General features: G+C 45.5%; 1 protein-coding gene across 2 annotated transcripts in view; it reads right to left on the bottom strand.

The window, feature by feature from the left end:
- Positions 1-401: 401 nt before the first annotated feature.
- The window catches only part of GALM (galactose mutarotase), a 50,954-nt gene continuing 34,059 nt past the window's right edge, over positions 402-17,296 (bottom strand). The window contains exons 5-7 of one of the 2 annotated variants that reach the window (XM_032410328.1): positions 3,966-4,107; positions 2,282-2,456; positions 402-1,538 (exon numbers count right to left, since the gene is read on the bottom strand). In XM_032410328.1, coding sequence (XP_032266219.1) covers positions 1,461-1,538; positions 2,282-2,456; positions 3,966-4,107 — 395 coding nt within the window. In that variant the 3' untranslated portion in view covers positions 402-1,460. Of the gene's footprint in view, positions 1,539-2,281; positions 2,457-3,049; positions 3,222-3,965; positions 4,108-17,296 lie in introns of those variants that run through there. The other variant, XM_032410329.1, reaches the window with a different exon arrangement.

The following is a 17,296-nucleotide window of genomic DNA, read 5'->3' as shown; positions in this document are numbered from 1 at the left end:
GTGCAATTCTACATCACCTTATTGTCACTGTTAGTCTTGTCTTCCCCAAAGAGACTGACAGATCCCTGAGGGAATACACTATATCTTAGACATTACTTCCTGAATTCCTTAAAAGACTCAGCAGAGAACTGTGGATACAATAGGTATCTGGAAAATCCATGATGAAATGAATTAAAAATTGATCACTATTTTTGATTTATTGTTGTTGCTAAGAAAGAGGGAGTATGGGAAGCTCAACAGGTGGCCAGTTAGGTGGCTTTCTTCTAGGAAGATGCTGGTGCTTGGACTGGAGAGCACAGTGGAATCCAGAACACACCATATACTCCGTCAATTTCCCAAAAGTCCGTGTCTGACAGATTTAAAAATGAGTGAAGACACGGGGAGTCTTCCGAAGGTACAGCTTTTGGTTTTATTTCAACTGGCTGCTAGTATACAAAAGTAAAAGGTACATTCCTTTAAAAACCTAAACCAACCACCAACCCAAACCCATAACTGGTAATTCAATTGTTCAGGAAAGCGGGGAGCCCCGGGCTCATCTACATAACACGACATTTTGCTCCAGGTGCAATGTGCAGCCCTCAGGTGAGGCCCTGTCTCCACACTAACACAGCTCCGGTCTCCGGTGGCTTGCTGGCTTCCCATGCCTTGGCTGGGCTGGGACTTCTCAACCCCAAAGGCAGAAAATCAAAATCACAGATTCTTTCTGGATATTTTGACCTGGCCCTTTAAGTGACATCTGTAAGACAGCTAAACTCAAACTCAGACTCATACAAACGTGAATCTGGGAAGAAAGGCTGACCCAAAGAGAGGAGGGTCAGACCCCCCCTTTCCCCATCAGTGACCCCGCGAATGCCCTGGCAGACTGAAATGGAAGCAAAGAAGGGGACTCGAATGTGCATGACCTGATGTCAAGTCCTGGCTAAAATCGTCCCCAGCCGTGTGTTTTTATGAGGGTCATTTACCCTCCTGAAGCCCCGGCTCCCTCCCTCTGTCATCTCCTGCCTTCTCAAGGCAGACTGGTCCATCTGCCAGCATGGTGCAGGAGCTAATGCGACTGTAATCCGAAGTGCTGCACAGGAGGGGCGAGGTGGTTTGAGGAGGCAGAGGAGGAGGACAAAGAAAAGGAAAGAAAGAATCAGAGAAAGGTAGGGTGGAGAGACGGGGCCAACACAGTACAAGGGGCGTGGGCACCCCTTCTGGGCTAGGGTCGGGCTTAGGTGATGACATTAGTGGGTGGGTCCTCTTAACTACACAGAGGAGAGAGCTGCTCATTAGAGCTGACCTGGAGCCAGTCACTGGGAAAGAAAATCGATACTCAGACTCACTACTATGAAGCTACCCTTCACATGGCTTTCATCACAGGATCACTTGTAAAGCCTCTGTCGCCTCTCTGGGCAGGAGACAGGCTGCTGAAGGGGCTCCCAGCCTGGCCCTGGAAGAGGTCACGTCTTCACACTTCCTCAAGCCACAGAAAACTTGAACCAAGTGGTGTGGTCATACTCATCCCCAGGCCTCAGCAGCACAGGAGGGAAGTGGGGCTGCGAAGGGAAAAAGAGGACAGGTTACACTTGCCAGCCCAGCTGCACCCTGCCCCATGCAGGATGGCTCTGGACTGGTCTCTAGAACCAGCTGCCAGGGTAACAACTGTTTACTATTGGTTTGCACTGAGAACTCGAGCCACATCACTGAGCACGTTGTTACAGCAGGACTTTCCCGATGAAGGCGGCCGTGTATCAATTTACATTCTGGTGCAAGCTGCAGAGCTGGTGCTTTGGGGAGCACTACTCTAGGCAGTAGCTAGAAAAAGAAGTCATCAGTAAGCAAATAGGAAGAGAAGATGGGATCATTTTAAAAGTGTGGTTGCAGGGGGCACCTGGGTGGCTCAGTCAGTTAGGCGTCTGACTCTCGATTTTGGCTCAGGTCATGATCCCAGGGTTGTGAGATCGAGCCCTGTGTCGGGCTCCGTGCTGGGCCTGGAGCCTACTTAGGATTCCCCTTCTCCCTCCCCTTCTGCACCCCACCCCTCAAAAAAGTATGGTTGCGGAAGATGAGCAGGTATTGATAAGGGGCAACATTGAACTGAATAAAGGCTTTGAAGGCACAAAATAGATTAAAAAAGACATAAATGCTATGTTAGTAACTTGGCTAAAGGTTTCCTCATCATGACTGGGAGAAGAGAACCCTGTGGACTTGTGATTCACACAGACCTGAGTGTCGTGACCTCTGTCATACAGTGTGACCCTGGGCACAACACCACTGAGAAGCCAGGCTGGAGCTTTACCTGATTGACGGCATCAGGCCAATTCTGGGTCTCGAGGCAGAAACCAGAGTGCTTGGGATAGACTGCTCCCCCCTTGCCCTTCAGCGCGCCATCCAGGAAGTTGCCTGTGTAAAACTGGACCCCAGGCTGGGTGGTGTACACCTCCAGTAGCCGCCCGCTTCCAGCATGCCGGACCCTGGGGGTAAGGCAGACCACGTCGGTACATCGGTACGGGATGCAGAGGCCCGCAGGGACCGGGCGAAGCTGGGAAGCAGCCTCTGAGCCAGTAAGCAGGCCCAGCCACAGAGCAGGGACAGATACACGGAGACAAAGATGAGAAGAGCATGATGGGAGATTCTCGTAGTCTCCTGGGTGAGGCATGAGCAGGTGGTTCTGAGGATCCTCCAATGGCCACTTCTCACTGATCTTGGCTTCTCTGAGGAAGGCTCACCCCAGCCGTGTGTGTGTGTGTGTGTGTCTCTCGGGGGCAGCCAGGTTGAAGAGACACAGTTTTCAGGTTCTGGAGGGGCTGAGAGCCTTTCTCATAAAGAGTTGGAGCTCTCTGCTTGGCCTGGCAAAGCCACCAGCTATGTCTTGAAAGAGAAGAGATGCTTCTCTAAATTAAACCATCCCCCTTCCCTGGGGCTCGAGCAGGCGGCGCTTTTTAGTCAGATGTCCCCTGAGAACAGATGTACTGTCAGTTTTTGCTAGATTCACTGTTTCCTTTAAAAAAAAAAACAACCCCCCCCCCCCAAAAAAACAGTTCTCTACAGAGCTGAGAGTACCTACCCGCTCCCATACTTGGTGTTGAAGGGATATGGATAAAGAAAAGCCTCAGTCTTCCCCTCTTACTGAGAGGTAAAACATCCCAGCAGTGTATGGTCCATGAAGACGTTCAGGGAAAGATGTTCGGGAAGAGGAGGGCCAGGATTTGAAGAGTGGAGAGAGGCCGGAGAGTCTCCTTGAGGTGGGTGCAGGAGAGAGAGAAATGTGAGCACTAGGCAAGAGGAGAATGGCAGAATCCAGCTGGAAGAACACAGGGACTGGGGCTCTGAGGCAGAGAAGGCTTTTGAAGTTTCTCTTGGAGTTTGAATCACTTTCCCTGCTTTATTTCAAATCCATTTATTCTAGAGACATTATTTGCTGGTGCCAAGCACGGTGTTAGGCACTAGGGTGGGGAGGGGGGACTCAGGGAGACGAGACGGTGCGAGGAGTCAGAATTTAGTGAGGAGGAGGGAGAGTGCACACAAATGCCACTGAAACAAGGCTGCTGGTGGTGCTGGTGCTGGTGCTGGTGGTGGGTGCTCTGGGGAGAAGGGCAGCCTCTGACGCTCCATGGAAGTAGACAGGGCACGAATCACATGTGAACAAAGTACAAAGGGCTCCAGAAGTTCAAGGAAAGCAGAGGTGACTTCAGTCCAGAGGAATCAGGCCTTCTAAAACCAGTGGGCCTTAAAGAACAGGCACAGATGGGGAGAGAGGCAGCGAAGAGAAACAGGCTGCCAGGTGGGAGCCCAGGGCTAATGGCCTGATGCGGGAGGGGGAGCGGCTCCGGCTCCCTGGAAGAGGAGCTTTGAAAAGTCGGGGGATGTGTATGCGGTCCCTGCAGCAGAGTAAATGCTACTGATCGGCCAGAGAAAAAGCTCCTCATATAGGACGTGGCATCTCTTCTTCCCCACAGAGGCAGCAAGTGAAAAGGACCTACCGTGCACAAAAGTGCTTTTCTTTAGATTCCTTCAGACAGAAATTGTGGTCGAAGCCATTGATATGGAAGTCCTGCAGGTGTTTTCCAAGCTTGACTGGCTTCCGCAGGTCAAAGGCAGTTCCTTGTACTGGAGCAACTTCTCCTGGTGGGAAGAGGCAGATAAAAAGGCAGCAGGCTGGAGCACTCTGGCCAGGCTTTCTTGAAAGAGGAGAGGGATTCTACTTCAGAGCTTTACACCGTGATCCAGTTTAGTTTCTGTCTTTATTTAAAAAAAATTTTTTTTTCTAATTTGAGCATAGTTAACACACAATATTGCATTAGTTTTAGGTGTGCAACGTAGTAATTCAGCTTCTCTCTACATTATGCTGTGCTCTCCATAAGTGGGACCCCCGTGTATCACCAGGCAACTCTTACAGTACCACTGACTATATTCCTTGTGCTGTGCCTTTTATTCCTGCGACTTATTCATTCCATAACCGGAAGCCCAGTTTATTTTCTTTAAAAGTCTTCTTTGTCCTAGAATAGTGTCACATATTTAAAGGTGGACACAAATGCTAGTTAGTTAACATACTCTTTTAGGGTTAGAACTACTTTTGCCGGGGCGTCTGGGTGGCTCAGTTGTTAAGCGTCTGCCTTTGGCTCAGGTCATGATCCCAGGGTCCTGGGATTGAGCCCCACATCGGGCTCCCTGCTCCTCGGGAAGCCTGCTTCTCCCTCTCCCACTCTGCCTGCTTGTGTTCCCTCTCTCACTGTGTCTCTCTCTGTCAAATAAGTAAGTAAATAAATAAATCTTAAAAAAAAAAAAAAAACTACTTTTGCCTTTCATGTGGTCAGATGGAGATGTTGTAGGAACTTGGTTTCTGTGCTATTTTTAGAGGAGAGAGAGGTAGCATGCAAAGTGGGTCTGAAATCTTAGGAGGCTGAGAAAAATCAGGAACTTGTACCTTACCACTAAAAGATTTAAACAAGTAAAAGGAGAACCAACTTTAGCCGTTCAAAACATTGAGTTCTGCTTTTGTGTGTTCCTAAATACTAAGAGGAAACACGAATCTCCTATCTTTGGGCGAAAGACGGCATCCTTTTCTTAAACTCGGAGCTCCTGTTCAGAAACATGGTCTTCCTGGTATGTGAGGACTGGAGTCTGTGAGTTCACACAGAGCTGCGGGGATGCCTGGGGTCCAAAGCACCCAAGGGGGACCCAGAGGCCTGGCCAATACCATCCTAGCGTCCGATGCCCACTATTTGACCAAAGGAATTTGGGAAGCACACAGAAGAATCCTTCTCTTACCAGAGTCAGCTCTAGGAAAAATTAAGTAGCATTCTTTTTGAAAACACCCCTTAAAACCATCTATTTCCTTTGCCCAGTTCTGCTTGTACGAAAAAGAATTTTTGAATGGGTAATATTTGCACATGTAATCTATTTATTTATTTATTTATTTTAAAAAGGTTTTATTTATATGAGAGAGAGTGCGAGAGAGAGAGCATGAGAGGGGCGATGGTCAGAGGGAGAAGCAGACTCCCCGCTGAATGGGGAGCCCGAGGCAGGACTCCATCCTGGGATCCCAGGATCATGACCTGAGCCAAAGGCAGACACTCAACTGACTGAGCCACCCAGGTGCCCACATGTAAACAATTTAAAAGGTAACAAATGTAAAAGATACAAAATACTATAAATGAAAACAATCTCTCTCATCTTTGTTCCCCACAGATCCAATTTCCTTCAACAGAAGCAACCACTGTTGCTTGTTCCTGACCCATCCTTCCAGAGATGTTACAAGGATATCGAAGTATGTTAACGCAGACCCATGCACACACACACAAAGATAGAGCCTATTTCCACCTTGATCTTTTGATTCAATTTGTCTTGGAGGTTGTTGCTAAATTTATTCCTATGTATTTCATTGGACAACTCTATATGCACTCATATTTCTATTTTTTCTATGATAATCTGTCAATTTAAAATTTCTTTTCTGGTGTCATAATTGCAAATTTACATTTTTCTAGAAACATATGCATTCCATCTATATTACTCTCACTTATTTGTAGAGTTGAGGAAGACAGTAACTTATGATTCTTTCAATTTCATCTGTCTGTGGTTATTGGCCTGTGCTCATTTCTAACTTTGTGCATTGAATAGGTTAGCTAATGCTTTATCTATTTTATTTTTTCCCCCCTCCAATGAAGCAGCTCTTGGATTTATGTATTAGTACTACATTTTTCCTCCTCTTTTCAAAATAATAATTTCTGCTTTTATTTGTATTAATTTTTCTTTCGTTTTCTTGGGTTTATTTTGTTATTTTTCAAATATCTTGCATTAGATGCCTAATTTATTTTCACATTTTTTGGATTAATATAAGTAGTGCTACAATATTCTTCTGAGCAATAGGCTTTATAACACATATAGGAATTTCTGTTATATATAATTATAACATCATATTTCCATTTATTATATATTCCAATATGTATTATGTATATATTTCCATTATATGTAATTATGATATATTATTTACTTATTTTCTAGATGTTACTAGTTTTGGGGTTTGAATTCCCTTTTGATCCAAGAATTATTAAGAGTTAAAACATTTCTAGGTCAGTATTGGCTGTCTTACTCCTATTTTGTGAAACTACCTGAAGTTTTCTTTATGCTCTCAGATATGGTGAACTCTCATTGTAAATTGCATCCTTTATCATTACAAGGTACCCTCCTTTATGTAATTTAATGCTTTCTGTCCTGAAATCAGCCTTTACTGATATCAAGATTGAGACTCCTGCCACTTTGGCTTTCATTTGCTTGGTTTGCTTTGAAATCTCATATTTTTAACCTTTCTGTAAGACTTGGTTGCACACAGCATTCTGATGGGTTTTGCTTTGTGATTCAATCTGAGAGACTTTGTTTAATAGAGGTATTTCATGGCATTACTATGACATATGTATGTTCTAAGTATTCTTAGCTCTGTCGTTACATTTTATGGTGTGCTTTCTGTGTTTATGAATTTTTGTTGTTGCTTGCTTTTTAAAATCTTTTACTATATGGTCTGTGTGTGTGTGTATGTGTGTGTGCCTTATAAGTTTGAAAGTTTGTAATTTTGTTTTAGTGGTTACATCTACATATAAGTAACTTCAATATAATATACTTAGTCCTCTGTTTCTCAGAATCTGCTAAGCTTTTCCTTTCTTACCCTTTCTCCTTTCTCTTTGCTACCTGACTTGGGTTTCCGATGCTTTCAACTGTTAAGAATCCTAATAAAGGCACTCTTGTTTCCCAGTAGATGGTGCTAGAGACACAATATAAAGAGCTTGCTTTATAAACATCCACCTCTGAATTCAGAGTCAACCCTCTAAAACCTGATCAGTTCTAGGAGAATGAAGAGTTGAAGTTTTTGGGTCCCTCAGGCCAAAGGCCAAATCCTGGATGGTAATGATCACCTGGGTGCTACTGTCTTGTGAAGTCTGAGTGACCAACCACCTCCCACACTGATTTATAAAAAGGTAAAATGTTTCCTTATGAAACAATTAGTCTGGGAAAAAGCAGCAGCTGTTTTCATGGGCTTAAGAAGATTTTTGTCTTACCAACCCATATTCTGAGTATCAATTTATGTTATGCTTTTTTCCCTAACCTTATATGGTATTCACAGTATTTAGTTCCTTAAAGTCATGCTTGACTCAAAATCTGACCCTTATGACAGTTCCAATGTGATATTGCACAAGTCAGTCAAGATTACTTATTTCTCAAAAAAAAAAAAAAGATTACTTATTTCTCTTGACTTTAAGGTAAAAAGAAAGTCATGGAATTTTCATGAAGGAGGGAGCCAGGGCATATTTCAGGTCTGTTTACCTGATACTGAGCAATCTACAAATCAAGGTTTATGTTAACTTTTCTCTTTGTAAAATGAAGCTATTATTTGCTGCCTTATACATTCATGGAAATATTTGATAAATGATAAACGGTTTCTGGAGGGTTACATAAGTAAACAGGCCAAATTTCAGGATAACATATGTAACACAAAGGAGAGCCTACAGGGGGTAAGACTTCAGAATGGCAGAGAAGCCCTGACTTAAAAATGAGAAACTTGGGATAATTCCAAAATGAGATGTTAGCTAAATGAGAAGAAAAAAAGAGAGACGGTTCCAGTCTACCTTGTTCCAGCCTCATGCCCTGACATGTACCTAATCATCGGGCAGATGGAAAACTTGGAATTGGTCCCCCAGATTCACTATGTCTTTGGGCCCTTTCTCATAACTGGAATGTCCTCTCTGTGCCTACCTCCACCACACCCTGGCAACGTTGTTTAAGAATACTTACTCTCCAATGTCATTTCCTCTGTGAAGGACCGTAGCCACCACAACTAGAACTAATCTCCTTTTCTACTTGGTTCCTACCACACTTTGAACATACTTTCTTCAAAACATTGATCACATTAGGCATAATTATAGGATTATATCAAGCTCCTAGAGGGCAGGGATTGTGTCCTTTTTACCTTTGTACCCTCTGAGCATGAAGCGAGCCTTTACTTGATTGAAAAACTGATGTATGTATGAAGTAGAGGCAGAAAAAACAGGGACAACTGTGAATGTTGGTACATCCTGTGGCAAAGTCAGAATGAAAGATCTAGAAAGTACCTTAGGAATTACCTCATCCAGTCCCCTCGCTTTGCAGATGATAAGATTGGGACCCAGACAGCTAAAGGGACTTGCCCACGGTGACACATCTTCACAGTGTCAAAGTCTCCAGGCTCCTCACCCTGGAGTGACTTGGTTACCGTACCTTCTACCGCCAACCCTCCAAGTGTTCTTGATTTTTCAAAGAATTTGGAAAATCAATGTGCTGTTCTTCTAATTTTGGTCTCTCTGCATATGTGACTTTGTACTTCGGTGCTAAGAATAGAAGATGTCAAAATCGCTCTCTCAGCAACGCTGAGTGTACAGAAAATGAGGCGGAAATGGAAAGGGTGCCCTTAGAGGGGATGTCACATCACCAGACTGCAGTTTTGAAGCCACCAGGAAGCTGGGGTGTCAGCAGAGAGAAGTTGTTTTCTGAAGGGGATTTCTTAATGCTCCTGCAGGCTGGCTGTCTGTGCATAATGCCATAATGCCTGGCAGATGGTGGGCTCTGACCCAAAGATACAGGGTTACAGCTCTGGGGCAGGCGAACAGCCTGAGGTGGCATTTCTACGTCCCCATTTCAAGGAAAGCCTGACTGCTGGCACCACGGCAGACTCATCTGAGGTTACTGTCATGAATTTAGAGTGAGACCGGTCCCTGCGTGGTGGCAGCTGTGGAGGGCATGGCGGGTTGGGTTTGTTAGGAGAATACACGGAAGAGGGAGGGGGGTGAGGGAGTGGAGAGCACATGCAAAGGGGTGAGTCTAATGATGGACTTCTGATTTAAGTAGGTGGAGAGCGAGCTCGTGAGCAGGCAAGGGGCAGTGAAAGTGTGGTAGGATCAAGGGACTATGGGTTTGTGTGACATCAAAGAATTGTTGGGGCTGAAAAAGACATCTTAAATAGGGATTATAGATGGCTACAATAAGAGGTGATGACAAAGTCAAGGGTATGACCCAATGACCATGGGATTGAGTTGGGGGACAAGGTTGGGGGACAAGATCATTGGAAGAGAGGATGTCAAGAAGAAGCTGAGAGGTCAGTATCATCAGTATGGATAATGAAATAATGAGGGACTATGACAGGAGTGGTGTTGGAATGACAGTGAGCCAGGGATGAGCTGATGAGATCTATAGCCGACTTCAACAGATGTGTCTCTCTGGCAACTACAGCTGCCCCATCCTTGCAAGAAGATGATGTAGACCTGTTAATTGGAAACAGGACTCTCTAACATTCCAGATCTCTCTCACAAGGTGTTAAATCTTCCTTTTCCTATTTGCATTCCTGACAGAGTTATAATGACCTGCCTTCTGGCAGCAAAGGAAAAACTCACTGCCTTCATGAAATCCATCTGCCTTCATTCATATCTCTTTTCTCACATAAGGGGTTCTTATATGTGTTCTATTATATGGACTTTGGCCTTTTCCCCATGACTGCTTGTGGCAGATTCCATCTTTCAAAGATGGCCACACCGGTATGTATCCCATTCCACAGGCTCTACTTACAATGTGATGTTGACACTCCTTCACTGAGAGGTAGAGTCTTTGTTCCCCACCTTAAACAGGGAAGGACCCCTGTAACTGCTTCGACCAATAGAATATAGCACAGATGATGCTATGTGATTTCTGAGGTCAGGTTATAAATACAAAGTGGTCTTGCCTTGGCCCTTGCTCTCCAGGTTATTTCCCCTTGGAAGCCAGCCGCCATGTTGTAAGGAAGCTCAAGTCACATTGAAAGGCCATCTGTGGGGTGTTCTGGCTCATAGCCCTAGCCAATAGCCAGCATACAAGTAAATGAGCCCCAGACATCACATGCAGACACAAGCTATGCCCTATCTAAATTCCTGACCACAGAAACAATGAAAAATAATCCATGAAGTGTGGAGTAATTTATTATATAGCAATAGATGACTAGTATACCGCCTTAGGATGTTTTCACCTCTTGGCACTTGACTAGTCTTGACAGGAGGTTAATGCACCCCTCCCCTCCCTTTACTACATAGTCAGAAGTGTCTTTAATTGGTCCTACCTTAAGAACACTAATCCTCGTAATTCCTTTTGGGTGGGGGAAAAACAAATACAAAGTTGTTAATTCACGCATTTTTGAGTAGCTTTTACGTACCAGGCATGAAACTGACCTCAGAGAGCCTAGAATCTGGTGAAGGAGACAGATAAAAAAATTAACACCGACAGGAGAGTGTGACAAAGGCCATGAGAGCGGCGTCCAGGGGGCTCTCATGGAGGAGAAGCAGCCCCCAGTGCAGCTGTGGGGGTCAGGAAAGGGTTTCCAGAGGTGGTGACAGGAGTCTAATCTTGAAGGATAAGTCAGGACTGGCTCAGTGGACAGGGTGCGGGTCCGAACAAGCACAGGAATGGACTGCTGTCCCCTGTGAAGTTGTATCTGGAGTGTAGGCAAGATGCATTTATATTACACATATCCTAGAGACTGCTCACTCTGACTTAATGTGGGGGGCAAACGACTTAAGAAACGGAGTAGAAGGTGAATTAGTCCTTTGAACTTCTGATCAAACACTGACTCCAGTGAAATGGTTTTTTGTAACATCTGGGCATGAACACTCTCCCGGTGTCTGACTGAGAAAATTCACCTGGGGTGAATTTTAATTCAATGCTTTTAATTTCTCATCATCAGAAATAGCTCTTTCCTCTGCCTGGTGGCCCTAGTTAGTACCTGCCTCTCTGAGAAGATGAACAGATGGTCACTGCAAGAGTCACTGCATCTGTTCATTTTTAGCCCCTTCCTGACAGGTCCCCTTTCTCGCTCATCTTCACACAACCCCGTAACACAAGTGCAGCCATAAGATCAGAGTCCCACTGGACAGTCCTCAGCAAAGTCTTATTTATAAAAACAATTAAAAATTATTTTGGGAAAAGGGAAGAAAAAAGAGAAAAGAAAATCTGGCATAGACTTTCTAGAAAAATTAGGATGAGTGGAGAAATTTTTTCCAAAAATTTTTTTCTCCCTTAAAAAAGAAATCTTAAAAAAAGAGAAATATTTTAAAAATGAAGTATATTATTTGAACATTATTTTCTATGATTTGTCCTATATTTTGGTTTACAAATCTATGTAAGACATCTTAGGATTCAGACAGACTTACTAACTGACCTTGGGCAAGTTTCTGTGCCTCTGTAAGATTCAATTTCCTTATAAAATAGAGCTCATATTGGTGTCTACCTAAAACAGATATTGTGAGGTTAGAGAGAATGATATGAAGGAACCTATCTCTAGGGCAGTACCTGGCACATAGTGCTCTGTCTCTTTGTCACACACACACACACACACACACACACACACACACACACTCTCTCTCTCTCTCTCTCTCTCTCTCTCTCTCTCCAGAATAGAGAACAAAGAGAACACTTATTCATTATAGCATAAATCATTGATGCAAAAGGAAGGTACATTTCTGCCTCCAGGGAGCAGTGCCATTTTCATTAAAAAAGGAATAAGGGTTTTTTTGGTTTAGTTTTGTTTTTTGAAGCTTCCTTCCTTAGTGATTTTTAAATCTAGAACTGTAGTTTTTAAACCGGCTTTGGAGTTATGTACTCCTTTGAGAATATTGTAAAAGTTAAGGGCTCACTGTCTAGGAAAATGCATACAAATGTAAAGAATGTTCTCAGAACCTCTGAAGGCCAGCCATGCATGACTGGTTAAGAATCCCTGATTTCCAGGCCGATGAATACGTTCTGCCAGACCACTACTCCTCACCAAGCAAGTTGCCCTCTCATGACCTGAGACTAAAATGCACATCTGGAATGTTGCAGTCACACAACCTTAGGGGTCTGGTCAAGAAAATGCAGTCTGGGGGTCTACTGGGAGACTCACAGCAAAGGCTTTTTGCACAATACATCAGGGCCTCCTTCTGGACTATCTATGATGCCTCCATATTCTTGCAGGACGTACAATAAACTAGTATGTGAAATACGCAGGAGCTTGTCTCAATCTGAGCAAATCAACAGCTTACAGAAATTGCAGGAAAGTGAAGCATCGGAGAAAGTGGAAATTGCCCCTAACGACAGCTCAGAAAATGGGGCTGATCGGGCAAACTGTGTCCTTCCGGGTTACAGTGGCTCTCAGGAATCGAGATCACCAATGGCTGTTATCGACCTCCCAGGAGCAGCATCTTGCTCACTTGTTTGGCAGTCAAACTCAAAAGATACTAGAATGGATTTTAAGAGTCAGGCAGCCTGGACTTAAATTCTTTGCTGTAAAAATGTGTGGAGGTTGCTTAGCTTCTCTGAACCTTGCTTTCCTCATCTGTAAACCGGGGATAAGAAGAGTATCTACTTCATGGGATTATGAAAATTCAACAAGGTAAGGCACATAAAATGCTCCGCATCCTACCCAGTGGGCAGGAAGTACTCTGTAACATAGCTGTTTTTATGGAACGTGGCCAGGGGTGATAACAGCATAGACTGTGGGGTTAGGGAGACTTGGCTCCAAATCCTGACTTCCCGGATTACTTACCTGCCTAGCTTGGTGCAGCTTAATTAACCTCTCCAGATGTCCGTTTCTTTGAGGCATAACTGAAGCATTACACCTCTTCCAAAGGGTAGTGAAATGAGCTAACGTGTGTATGTGCTTAGCGTAGTGGCTGGTACATATTCAACACTCAGAAATGGTGGTGATGGTGATGAAAATGGTAATAATAGTAGTTAATCCTTCCAAAGCTCTTATGAAATGCCGGGAGCTGTTCCACGCACCTTACATGTAATACCTCATTTAATCTTCATGACCAATGAGGTAGGTCCAGTGGATTCCTTTACTTTACACATGAAGTTTGCAGAGGTTAAATAAATGATCCAATGTCACAGAGCTGGATTTAAACCTAAGCAGTTAGGGTTTGAGTCCCTGCCTTTAGCTACTTCGTTTTCCTGAGGATGTGTCAAAATCAGCATTTAAGCATTCAAGGTCACACCAAGGGCTCACTAAGTTCAGAGGCATTTTCCATTTCCAGTGGAAGCTCCCTCACCCGTCCCCATCAGTTTCATGGCATCCTGGGGCACCCACTGCCCAAGAGCAGGTGCATTGCTAGGGCCAGATGTTGATCTATGAGAATTAAGACTGCCTTCCCCAGATCCTCCTGGGTCCACCGGGCTCAGTCTGCCAATGGTCCTTCATGGCTCCAGCAGGAGAAGGACAGCCCTTCTGCCTGACCACACAGAGAGACAGTGTTCGGCGTTTGCTTGATGATTTCAAAAGGGGAACGTGTTGGGGCAGAAACATCTTCCTGCATGCTTGTTCTGCGCTTCACAGTAACTTGGGCAGGCTCCAGCGACAGTGGCGTAATTAGGGAGCCCAGGCTCGTGGTAGACCCATGGCTTCCTGCTGTCCTCCAAGAGCCAGGAGGCTCCCACAGTCATGGGTCACAGGAAGCCAAGAAGGGTGGTAACTGAAGAGAGCCAAACTGCATTAATGGCCCAGGGTCAGAGAATATAACCAGTACAGGGGAGAGGGAAGAAATCAATCCAGCCTTTCTGGTCAACTGGCACAGTGGCACCCAGAAATGGCGTTATGTGGGGGATCTAGCCCTTCTGATCTCCATCAGTGCTTCCCTTTCTTGCAAATCGCTCCAAATAAACCTACAATTTAAGTTTCAAGGCACGCCCCAGCCTCCCTTCCAAGGAGACGGGGGCCCCACGCTCTGCCTACACAGAAATATTGCCCACCACGACTGCTTAGCCTCCCGTGGTTTAGTCAGGACACAGAAGGGCTGTGGAGCCAGAAGGAAGGGAGCCAGCCTCCTAGGTCTCATTATCTGCAGGACGTGGTCAGTATCTCCCCTGGTAGGTGCGTTCTGCAGACCCTGCATTCGACTCAGTCTTTGCAACTGGACCTACCTAGACGGTCAGTTTCACAAACTATAAATTTAGGAGCTGCCCTCTGTCCTGGGAAGAACTCTGGAATGGAATGGAGTCCTGGAAGGCAAGATGAAGCATGCTCACTAGGAGACAAATCCAGATATATTCAAATACAAATCGTCCCCAGGCTACCCCCTCGGCTTCTCTGGGTTACAAAGCTGCTGGCTCGGGGAGCTTCGGGAGAGGGAGCACCTGGGCTTCAGTGAGCAGAATCTGCAGGGAGCTGTCACGTGGCCTCTGATCTGTGGATGATCTAGATGAAGATAGAGAAGGTATTCTTCTCAAATTAGGACAGACAGCGTGAAGCTAGGAGGCAGATGCGCTTGGTATAACAGAACCAGGAATCCAAAAGACAGTGCAAAGTGGGGGTAAAGCACTGGTTATACGATGAAATTTGTGAATAATGGCAAAGGATATGGTCCTGCACTTGTGTCCAAAAAAGCCAAAAACCAAAAAGCAAAGGACACTGCCTCACTTTACACTGTAACTCCAACCCTGGGCACGAAAAATAATCTTTGGAGGTTCCATCTCCTTCCTTGTAAAATTGGGACAATATAGCCCCTATCCCCTGAAGTTGTCATGGGGATTAAAACAGTTATTGTGGGCAAAGTGCTTAGCACAGGGAGGATGATGATAATCATGACGGTGATAACTAACAACGACACGTTCTTCATTAAGTGCTTCACACCTAGGCAGTCTGGTTCCGGAGCCTGTGTTCTTAGCTATCATGTTATACTAATTCTCATAAACGTTAAGTCTGATGACTACAATTATTACTGACTAGGGAGATGTGAGCTGAGCTGCAGCATGTGTGAAAATGACTTCAAGGATGTGGTTGGCAGTAAGTTCGACAGGAGTCACATCAAGAGTGTAATGAGGTGGTGACAGTTCTTGATAACTTTGTGCAGTGCGGGCATCCCAGATGGAGAGGCCTAGACACACAGAAGCAGAATCAGAGGACAATGACCAGAATGGCCAACTCAGGGCAGAAGAAGAACAGCTCTTCCTGGAAGAAGAAATGACTTGGGGGCACCAGGACAACTACCTTCCAAGGCCTTGAGCCAAGCAGTAGGCAAAATGGGGCCGGCTCTAGATCCCAGCTCAATTTCTGGAAGGCTTTCTGTGTGACGTGCTGACCCAAGGTGGCCAGGGACCATCCTGAGCTGGAGGCACCTGAGTGCCTGCGGAGCCCACAGTCTGGGGTTCAACTTTTCCGACTGTGACCTTCCAAGGCTGTAGATCCATTGTCCCACGTGATAAACAGAATGAAGCAGGCTGTTCCCTTTAGGGACACACTGTGACATCTAGTTATTTCCCTCCTCTCTCTTTTTAAAATCAAATTGTTAGCTTGTCTTATCTAGGGAGGCCATAGGCTGAGAGCAGCTCTTTGTAGAATGACCTACAGAGAGGCCCAGAAGTGGGAGAATGAAGAGCTGCAGGGGGGAGGGGAGCTCAGAGCGCAGCAGGAGGACAGCAGGGTTGTTGGGAAGAGGAGCGAAAGGGGAGGGGCAGGTGCCCAAAAAAGGAAAAAGTAACAAACCTGAGGCCAGCCAGAGCTTTTTCGTGCTTTTTATGGGGCTAGAGAAAGGGTGGACCCAGGACCACACCTGGGGCTTTTTAGAAACCGGACCCAGAGGCTCTCCCTCAGGCCAACCGAGTCAGAATCTGCATATTAACAAGCTCCCCAGGTGATCTCTGTGCGTACTAAAGGTGAAAGGCACTGGTGTGGAGACCATCTAAGGGAGACCCAGGCTCAGATGTGTCCTGCATTCATCTCAGAAAAAAAAAGGGGGGGGATGGGGAGGAAAGCTGGGGCAACGGGAAGAGCGGGGAGTCTGGTCTCCATGGGGACGGCCCAGCCGTGCTTCCAGCCCAGCTGCTCCAATTCTGTCCGTTTCTTTATCTAGGCAGGTTCAGAAGTCAGTCCCATTTGCATAAGGAAGCCAGCAGTAATGGGGCTCATGGGCACAGGTACTCATCTGACATCTAATTAAGCCATCTTGGTATATCATCTCTAGAATGCCTGCTATTATTTTAAGAAACAACATAAAGAGAATGATAATTAAAAGTAACACCCTGGGTGGGAATTTTGTCTTCATTCCAGTGGTTGGCAAGTAAAGCACCCTGGGATTTTTTTTTTTTTTTTTGAGGTAACATTTCTATAAATTTTCATAGATCACACAACCTCAAAGCTTGTCTCTGCTGCAGTTTTCCCCCTTCCCTCTGCCGGAGCTTTGGGTTTGTGGCTTTATTCTACTGCTGTTTTCTTTCTTTTTTTTTTTTTCTTTTCACTGAGTATTTTCTGATTTTACTTTGACTAGCAATGGGGGGAGGGTATTGCTTCTGGATATTACATGTCATCTGAGGCATAAAATGCTAAACCCAGTTACATGTTGTTTTCAGGTGAGAAGGCAATTTTACACTTCACAGTTGGTCCCACACGAGGCATTTTCATGCAGGGAATTTTTCCGTCCTAGACTCACATCAAGATGGCACCCAGGGATTTGCTGCCAGTGGGAAGTGCACCCACACTGTCTGGGTGCAGCCTTCCCGCAGGGGCATTCCTGATAGACCTGTTCTCCAGAGTGCCGCTACACTCCCCTGGTCTTCAGGTCCCCCCGCCAGAGCGTCCATCAGGCCCCTCATGTCCTCTGCTACGTGTCTGGGCCCAGGGTCTATGACCTGAGCCGCTGTGGTTAGTAACACTCTTAGTGGCCTGCCTTACACCCTGTCCTCCTGCCCCTCCAACCTGACAAAACTCCAGCTTTGGATCATCCCACGGTCCACCTTCTCTGCTCCCGACTCGAAACTCCTGAGAGAATCCGGAGGAAACTCCCAGTGGCACCAGCTG

The sequence above is a fragment of the Phoca vitulina genome, unplaced genomic scaffold, assembly GCF_004348235.1.
Source record: "Phoca vitulina isolate PV1807 unplaced genomic scaffold, GSC_HSeal_1.0 scaffold12, whole genome shotgun sequence".
NCBI lineage: Eukaryota > Metazoa > Chordata > Mammalia > Carnivora > Phocidae > Phoca > Phoca vitulina.
This window is presented reverse-complemented; position numbering and strand designations above follow the sequence as displayed.